We start from the raw sequence: 10,159 nt of genomic DNA on the forward strand, positions 1-10,159 counted from the left end.
AACGTTGTTTTTTTTTTTACCTGTTCCGTAGCTTAAATTAACATAAATAACACGTTCGAATTTAGATATAAGTGTTGTAAAACGTACGCCAAATTACACCGAGTACACCTTTTTTCTCTTCTTAGTTATAACCATTACATTATTTTCAGCCGATTTCACCCCTTTCCGGGGGGGTGAATTTAGTAACGATTGTATAAAGTTAGATTTTTAGCCCATACAAAACAATCCGTAGTGATTTTATTAGTCCTTAGAATTAGTTCCTGACTTTAGTGAAATTTGACTTAATTTGACCGTACTACTCATCCAATCACCGAAGTTAAGCAACGTCGGACGGGGTCAGTTCTTGGATGGGTGACCGTTTTTATAGATAATGGTACGGAGCCCTTCCTGTGCGAGTCCGACTCGCACTTGGCCGATTTTTCCAAAGGTTGACTGGTAGAGAATGCCTTATAGCAGTAAGTCCATATTTTGTACGATCGTATTTTCTTTTTTGCAATAAAGATTAAATAAATAAATAAAAGTTTTCCAATTGTTTTTGCTGATTAGTACCTACCTACTCTTGACTAAATATTTCATTTTTTTCAACAAAAACCATACATAATACATATCTCGCAGAATGTTGAATAAGGGGGTCGGGCGCCTAAGTTTTGAAATTCCGCAATATGGCGCGTGATCATATATTACTGATCACGCTGTACCTGTACCACAGAATAACTAATAGTACTACCGTACACAGAAATTTCACTCCTTCACAAAAGTCAACTTTAGGTATAAAATTATACCTATACTCGCCGCCTGCAAGCAAAATTGAAACTTACGACCGCGTACGAACCGTGAATCTTCTTTGTGCGCCGCAGTTTTATGATCGAGCTGTGAGTGTCGGCACAAGGTTGTCACTTGACAAGTTTCTGTACCTATACCTACCGATTTATCATTTTAAAGATAAATATGTAGGAATTACAAACGTTGATTCCGTAAACATATTTTTTTTATGCCATAGCCGTATTCCTTTGAAAATGTGTCGGTCAGTTCCTAAACTTCCTAATATTGTTTCTGGGCAACCAATATTCAATAAATTAAGGATGTTTATTTTAACTATCCGAATTCCGAACCGATCGGGCGCCGCCATCTTTACGCTTGCTTCCACGACGACGCGCCATAATCATAGTATAAGAGCTGGCAACTTATTTATGGTTAGTTTATTGGACCGATCGATGGGCGTTTAACTGGGTATTTCTAACGAAATAAAATACAAATAGGTACAAAAATGAAATGTGTTTATTACAAAATTATCTTATAATTGTTTTACTTTTAAGTATTGTTTAATAGATTTTTTCCCCAATTTAAAATTTCGATTATCACATCTCACGAGTCGAAAATATACGAAGACTCACGAACAATTTTAATAAATAGTCCACAGGTAAATCACGAACATGGCAATGTAGGTAATTCAATCTCTTGCAGTAATTTAAATATTTCACTTCCAAGATTTCCGTGTAAATAGTGTTTAAAATTGTGTGTAAATGCAATCTCTAATTTTTGAACGTACTCATTCATTTCCTGAGAAGGCATCTTTAGATTTCCATAAAACGATTTACTTTTATTATAAGCTTTGTAGTGAGTAAACCTTGTATAGTCCAAATCCAGTGAAGAGTCAAGCATTTTAAACATTTCTTGGCAACTCGGGTGTTTTTTAGAACATTTGAAAAGTAAAAAACCCGCAACGTAGGTCAGAGCATTAGCTTCAGGCAAATCAATATCACTATTTAAGGCTACCAGCGACGTTCTGCCTTGTTCGGGTGGATTAGAACTGTTTTTGTTAATTGTATCCTCAGCTTTAAGTAGCTTATTATAAATGTCAGACTCGCAGTTAGTGTTATCACTTTTCAGCATGTTGACAAAAAACAATTTTGAAAATGCTCGAGTAAATTGAATAGGTGTCGGCTCAGAACATGAACCACCTTGTTGTCTAATAGACCCGAAAAAATTTTCTAAACTGTCTTGGTTGAGCCGTCTATTTACATAGGTACTTAAATCCCTCTGATTTTAAATCTTCAAACAGTTGTACTTAATACTGACTGAATGGTTATTTGAAAATTATGGAACGTCTTTATCTGATTAGTATTGTCTTTTTGTGTATTACGCTTTTTAGACTTAATAGTGGCAAACATGTGTTGAGCATCTCGTAAAAATATTTTTTGTTCAGGAGTCATTCTAAAAGCTGTCTGATATTTTTTGGCAAATTTTATTTTTGAGGAATTTAGGACGTCAAATAAGTCATCCATTATTTTGATAAATTTTGCTGTTCCTTTAGCCTCCTCGGAGATTTTACCAAATTCAATATAAGTCTCAAGCGCAGCGGATACCGTGCTACTAAATATTTGCGCTGCATATATCACCATCCTTTGAAACTTGTTCGGGTCTACGTGAGCATTCGTAATTTTATGTATCAGTCTTAGATTCTTATCTTGTTGGTGTTCATAGAGTGTTTTAATATGATCCCAAGAAATAACGTCCTCATTGTAGTGAAAATTGCTCGATAATAAATTGTTACGCACACATTTTAATAAATGTGGCACATCAAAAATATAGAGAATTTTGTGATCTTCAACAAAAAAGTACGGCTTTTCAACGGTCACTTTTTTTTATTACTTTCGCATATTTATCAAAATTTGACCCTTGGTCGGATATAATGGCTTTCACTTTAATACCCACACCAAAGTTTTGATATTAAGTAATAGAAGTCATCCACGAATCTAAGTCAGCATAATGTTTAGTACTTCCTAGAAGAGCGTAGGCTATAGCTTGTTTCCAGTTGCAATATATACCTTGTAGCATTATAAATTTATAACATAGGCATTGCTAGCTATTTCTGTAGATATAGTACCGTTTATATTATGAAATCCGACCACTTCGTCTTTCTTTGTATCATAATACAAGTGTCGTTTGAGTACCATTTCATCTACACAAATAGTGCAATATTTTGCATTTTCTAGTAATGATTTAATTTTTAAAGATAGACTATTTAGAACACGGTCATCAAGTTTAGGAGGAATTTTCAACTTTAATCTGTTTAATGTACTCTTGCTATGCATGCGGCAACGATATGCATGTGGACTAGCGTAGTGTAAATTCAAAGCAAATATTTTGAATTCCGCCTCGAAGCGATTGCCTTTGAATTTGTTTTGCTACTCAACCAATTTCATAAATCGTTGAGCTACTTCATCTTCGGGACTGGAGAGTAAAGATGCATTTTTTGCTTCTAACTCGTTTTAAATTTTTAAAACTTCTTGTTCCAATCGCTTACGTTGGCATTTATCAGTCACAAGTTCCTTTTTCAGTTTTCTTTTACGTGGGGATTTGTCAGATAAGGCTAATGTTGTCTGTGTCATTTTATTTGATGTTTCAATTAAATCTGTTTGCATTGAAGTACAAGTAAGCTCAGGTTTTTTAATTTTAATTATTTTATTTGATAATATTCGTACTTTTTTGTGAGATTGTAAGGCATTTGTTTTAGGATTAGATAGAACTGTTGATTTGGGCTTCGACTCATTAAACGATTTATTATTATTCGGTTGGGCGATCTCAGATTCTATTCCTTTTTGTTCTTGGGTATCGGTTTGTGATTGATTGTGACTATAAGTGGGAACCAATATTTTATCTTTCTTTGTGGGTTTGTGTAAGTGAGTCAACATATCTGTGGAGGTCTGTGGAAGAGCGTCTGGTGGAATATTTTTCTGAGATTTCTCAGGTAATAATATCGTGGGTGCTGCATCATTTTTCAGCCGCTTCGAAGTAGAAGTTATGATGGTAGACTCATCGAAATGTGCAGAACAAACAAAGTTATTTTTGGCCTTCTTTAACTTTTTTTCGTCCAGTAAATCTTCTCTGTCGATTGCTGTTAGCCATTCTTGTCGTCTGAAACATATAATGCCAGTGTACAATTCGATGAAGGTAACAAAAGATTATTATATATAAATTTATTCTACATTAAGTATATATTGGTCTATAAATACGGAATAGTTTTTTATTATACAAGGGAGCAAAGTTGTTGTTTAACTTGTCGTGATTATATTGAGACCCAAGCTAGCGAAACCTTCAGCATTACGAAGGTTTCAAAGCTCGAGAGGTTGAACAAACTGTCGAGTGTAATACAATTTTTTTTACCACTTCACCTCAAAAAGGCGCTTTTTATCCTTCAATAAGTCTGTGGAATATTGCGTTTTATCCACATGGAGAGAAAGCAATTTGGTACAAATTTGAATCACCGTTTTATGTTTCACAAGTATTAACATACACATATATATTTAATGCGATTATTTTGAATGACAAATATTGAATACCAATAATTTTGATTACATTTGCATTCTTTATCAACTTGTATTTTACTTTCATTGGTGTGGTGAAAAATTTTTTATTGCACTCGGTGGCAAAGTTTGTTCCACCTCTCGTGCTTTGAGGCCCTTGCATGCTCAAAATTCCACTTTTTCCAAGCACGATAAGTTAAACAACAACTTTGCCCCCTTGTATAATAATTAACTATTTCACCACACCTATGCGAGGAAACTACAATCTGTTTTCATTGCAACAATTCTTATTACATGTATGTTAATTATATTTGATTTTTATTATTCAAAAATAATCGTTTAAGTATTATTAGTATATCCAACAAGCTAACGCGTGAAAAACAAGTCAAAATTTGCATTTGCCTCTCTAGAGGATAAAATGCAACTTTACTCACTATTTATAAAGGTTAAAATCAGCCTTTACTTTACTTTACTAAAAATATTTTGTGTTGTGTGAATGTCGAAATTGTTAAAAAGAAAGTACGATTCACGAAAAGGTCACTAGCTCGTAGACTACATCAATCGTCAACCTACTTGACGACGTAATTATAGGTACATACCTTTTTGTTTAACATTTTGTGATACATTGTTGTTGATTTATGTGTGGACCTATAAGTTATTTATAAGGAATAATTTAATAGGTGCTTAAATACACCTTACCCAGGCAATTGACAAATCTAAGCTTAGGAATGCATAATTAATTTTAATTTGGTCTACAGCGCTTTAGTTTTGTGCAAATAAAACGAATCAAAAGTTATCGAATTTGATTACTTAGTATTTATGTTTAAAGTTTAAATTCACCAAAATTACTTACCTTTCAATGTCGACCGGAATTTTAAAAAATGTTATTTCTGCTTCCTTGTTCTTCCGTTTATTCAGACATCCGTAAACAGAACAATATCTTTTATACGGATTAGATCGAGAGTTAGGTTTCGAAGCCATTGTGTATTTCTTCTAACCAATTTTGCGCTAGCGCCACGTGACACAACTATCGCGCGATAGACCAGCGGTTGAACAAAAATGGGTTTCGATAATATTAAAGTTTTTTCTTTTTTGATATGTCATTGGGAGTATGTTAAATAATACTTTGGTAAAAAGTTAGAAATTTTAAGGTTGAGCTTTCGGTTATATTTAAATATTTTAATTTCTGCTAATAACTAAGTAAATATAGCATTAAAGTTACAGAAAACTTTAGCATATCGAATAACACTTCAATTTATGTACAATTTTCAGTTTTTAGAAATCTGGAACAGCTGCTTTCTGGTAAACGTAAAAACACGAGTTATTTTGTAAATATAGAATTAGAGTTGCTGATATTGCAAAATTACGATATTATCGATCAACTTAGTATTCTAGTAAAAAGTTAGACATGAAGACAATGTGCTTGTCTAGATATTGATTTCAGGTTAAGCAGTATAGCTAATATTGAATTAAAGTTTGTAGAGTTAATAATAATCGATCATCAACAATGATCTCAGTTACTAAACAAAAATTTAGAAATATAAAATCACGGCGATACTCATTACTGATATGTATGCATTCCTTGCTTATTTAAATACGTTACGTTTCAAACGCGCGGCAAGTTTGCGCGCGCCGCGCGCTGTGGCAGGAGGCAGCGAACAACGGTAGTGGGGAGCGGGGTGCCCTTGACTGCGTCTACGGTCCATCAAAAAAATTCCTAAAGCGTGTTTTAAATTAATAGCAATAGAAAATTGTTATTTTGTTGTTACTATAATAGGTATTGCCCGCGGTTTCGTTCACGTAGAATTCGTTATCGCGTTACATGAATATTATTTATTTATTTAAACTTTATTGCACAAACAAAAAAAAACACAAATGGCGGACTTAATGCCAAAGGGCATTCTCTACCAGTCAACCATTGGGTCAAATAGAGACAAAAAAAACACATTCTCATACAGATGACCACCCTTCCTTGTACCATTTTAAAAGCCAGCTGCAGCTTTTCTTTCCCGATTTTTTTCAGATGTTTGGACTTGGTATTTTCCTCGCGATAGTTATTTGTTTTAAGGGGAATGTTGTTGTTAACCGCTAATGCTAATATTGATAACCGATAGTTATATAGAGATACGTTATAAGGTATGTGCACCCTCATGTTATTTATTTCTGATAAGAAATAAATGTAAGACAAAATTCACAGTGATACATTTCAAGTAGGTTACCTTGTAAGATTGCGTACGGATAGTTTTTTTGTTTGTTATTTCATCGTATGATATATCAAATGAAAGCTTATTTGAAAGTTGCCGTATTAAAAAAGTTGGTCCAGTTAATGGTCGCCTAGATTAACCGATTTTTATATAAAATGTAGGCAACCATGGACTGGACCAACTTGTTAAAAAGGCAACCTAGTACAGTTAGTAATATAGTACCTGGGCGACCGAGCTTTGCTCGGTTATAACTATTTATTGTAATATGGTGGTGATAATGTACATAAACTTAAAAAGTAAAATGTGAACTGACAATTATTATTATTTACAATCGATTTTAACCTTACAGCACTTGTCACAGAGTAACGCCATCTATTGTCGATTTCTCTTATTACATAGGTCATTTTTTTTACTAAATTAAACTTGTGTAAAACAATAAAAATTAAAAAATTATATATAAACTTGAACATATAAAAAAAACAAAAGCGTCACCGGGCGAGATTCGAACCCGTAACACTCGTTTAGCAGTCCGCGTCTTAACCCGCTGGACCAGACGGACAGTGGCCGGCAACACGAAATTAGTGACCATATTCTGCGTCGAAAGAAAAACGCATGAAAACTCGAAAACACGCGTTTTCCCAAACATAAGACTAATCTAGATAGATTGTATACCCCCAAAAACCCCTATATACCAAATTTCAGCGAAATCGTTAGAGCCGTTTCCGAGATCACAGAAATATAATTATATATATATACAAGAATTGCTCGTTTAAAGGTATAAGATAAAATAACTTTTCTTTTGATATATCATGTGACGTTTTCGTTTACACACTAAAAGCACAGTGTAAAAAGTAACAGTGGGCCGACGCCTTTGATGTTTGCGTAAATGCCGACACCGCTCAAGGTCTCCGTACCTACCTAGGGTTATCACAGACTTACACAACTGCCCAAAAGAGGATGGAAATGTTTTTAGTTTTCATGTTGTATGATGTATGTGTACTAATTTTACAAATGACGTCCATTTTGGAAATAAAGATGACGGACATCACTTTTTTGAAAAAGTCGTCATGGGTGTTGTTTTCTGTGTTTTTAGGGGTGTGGATTTCAAAAATGGCATCTATTTTGAAAATAAATATGGCGGACGCTACTTTTTGAAATGGGTGTCGATGTGTGTAGCCGTGATATCAACCACCTTTAATTCTAAAATGGTCTCTATTTTTGAAATCTGCACCAACAAGAACCGCCAAAATTGACGTCATTTTTGTAATTGGAACCCCGAGGAACCTCGGAGATGACACCCATATCGATTTTTAAGAAAAATTTATGTCCGCCATCTTGGATTTCAAAATAGACGTCATTTTCGTAATCGGAATCCTGAGGAACCTCGGATATGACACCCATATCGACTTTTAAGAAAAAATAATTTCCGCCTTCTTGGATTTCAAAATGAATGCCATTTTCGTAATCGGATCCCCGAGGAACCTCGGAGATGACACCCATATCGATTTTTAAGAAAAATTAATGTCCGCCATCTTGGATTTCAAAATGAACGTCATTTTCGTAATCGGAACCCCGAGGAACCTCGGAGATGACACCCATATCGATTTTTAAGAAAAATTAATGTCCGCCATCTTGGATTTCAAAATAGACGTCATTTTCGTAATCGGAATCCCGAGGAACCTCGGATATGACACCCATATCGACTTAAGAAAAAATTATTTCCGCCATCTTGGATTTCAAAATGAACGTCATTTTCGTAATCGGATCCCCGAGGAACCTCGGAGATGACACCCATATCGATTTTTAAGAAAAAATAATGTTCGCCATCTTGGATTCCAAAATGGACGTCATTTTCGTAATCGGAACCTCGAAGAACCTCGGAGATGACACCCATACCGATTTTTAAGAAAAATGAATGTCCGCCATCTTGGGTTCCATAATGGAAGTCATTTTCGTAATCGGCACCCTGAGGACTTTCAAAAATAATGAAAACATCAAATACTACATGATACATATACAAACAGAAGCAAGAAACAATTTCTTGCTTTTCAAAGTCTTAAACTACTCATAATTTCTTAAAATAAGTTATAAAACATGTCCGCCATTTTGAATTTGAAAATTGATATCATAATTATGATATATTTTTGTTTACACTGAGACAAATAATTAGCACATGTCGTATGAAATATTTTAATTGTGTTTTTTTTTATTTATTTTTATACTACGTCGGTGGCAAACAAGCATACGGCCTGCCTGATGGTAAGCAGTATCCGTAGCCTATCTACGCCTGCAACTCCAGAGGAGTTACATGCGCGTTGCCGACCCTAACCTCCCACCCCTCGTTGAGCTCTGGCAACCTTACTCACCGGCAGGAACACAACACTATGAGTAGGGTCTAGTGTTATTTGGCTGCGATTTTCTGTAAGGTGGAGGTACTTCCCCAGTTGGGTTCTGCTCTAGATCTGGAATGACATCCGCTGTGCTGTGCCCTACCAAACAGAGCCAGATGACATTTACAATGCCCATACCTCTCTTATAATGCCTGTGCTAAAAATGTGATTGCGAACTACCTGCAATAACTATACAGTACCTGGGCGACCGAGCTTTGCTCGGTTATAACTAACTATTTATTGTAATATGGTGGTGTATAGGTGATAATCTTAACTACATTCTTTTACTAAATTAAACTTGTCTAAAACAATAAAAATTAAAAAATTATATATAAAATTGAACATATAAAAAAAAAACAAAAGTTAGTCACCAGGCGAGATTCGAACCCGTAACACTCGTTTAGCAGTCCGCGTCTTAACCCGCTGGACCAGACGGACAGTGGCCGGCAACACGAAATTAGCGACCATATTCTGCGTCGAAAGAAAAACGCATGAAAACTCGAAAACACGCGTTTTCCCAAACATAAGACTAATCTAGATAGATTGTTTACCCCCAAAAACCCCCATATACCAAATTTCAGCAAAATCGTTAGAGCCATTTCCGAGATCCCGGAAATATATATATACAAGAATTGCTCGTTTAAAGGTATAAGATAATTAGGCATTAAAACACTCGTGTGATCTTTTTAAGAAACTCACTTCGTTCGTTTCCTAAACCCACACTCGTGTATTTTAATGCCTTTTATTATGTAGCAGTAACATAAACTACTAATATATGTTGAAAGTAAGTACAGGCGGCTAACACAATGGTAACAAAAGACAAAAGTTTTGAAAATGTAATTTTCATCATCGTCACTTGGCTGTACATTTGAGGGCCTATCGCGAACCACGTTCGACGTGTTACCTCTCTGTCGCACTTGTAAATTCGTACGTAAGTATGACAGGGAGGCAACACGTCGAACGTGGTTCGCGGTAAGCCCTCTGCTGATGCCACCTCCATTAGTCTTTTGTACGCCGGTATAGCCTTCGACTCAATGTATAATCTACACTTTTTATGGAAACGTAGTTCCTCCTTCCCGTAGAAATATTTAACTTTCCCATCACCAAGAAAGATTATTTGCTCGCAGTTATTAACTGCTCAATTCCTCGTTTTTTCTCTGTTACTAAGTCAGTACAGTACAGTACACATATCAAACATTTTTCACTCATTTTGAAGTCATAATAACTTTTATTCTATAATTAAATTCATGTAATGTCC

At 35.0% G+C, this 10,159-nt stretch overlaps 1 protein-coding gene and 1 pseudogene across 1 annotated transcript; both read right to left on the reverse strand.

Moving 5' to 3' along the window:
• Positions 1-1,896: 1,896 nt before the first annotated feature.
• LOC133525260 (uncharacterized) lies at positions 1,897-2,645 on the reverse strand (annotated as a pseudogene).
• LOC133525250 (52 kDa repressor of the inhibitor of the protein kinase-like) lies at positions 2,639-5,339 on the reverse strand. Its single transcript, XM_061861545.1, has 2 exons — positions 5,161-5,339; positions 2,639-3,918 (listed from the first exon to the last, which is right to left on the reverse strand). Exons 1-2 carry the CDS (start codon positions 5,286-5,288, stop codon positions 3,273-3,275), a joined length of 774 nt encoding a protein of 257 aa, XP_061717529.1. The 5' UTR covers positions 5,289-5,339; the 3' UTR covers positions 2,639-3,272.
• Between the last annotated feature and the right edge of the window lie 4,820 nt (positions 5,340-10,159).

Source organism: Cydia pomonella, chromosome 1 (assembly GCF_033807575.1).
Source record: "Cydia pomonella isolate Wapato2018A chromosome 1, ilCydPomo1, whole genome shotgun sequence".
NCBI classification, from domain to species: Eukaryota; Metazoa; Arthropoda; class Insecta; order Lepidoptera; family Tortricidae; genus Cydia; species Cydia pomonella.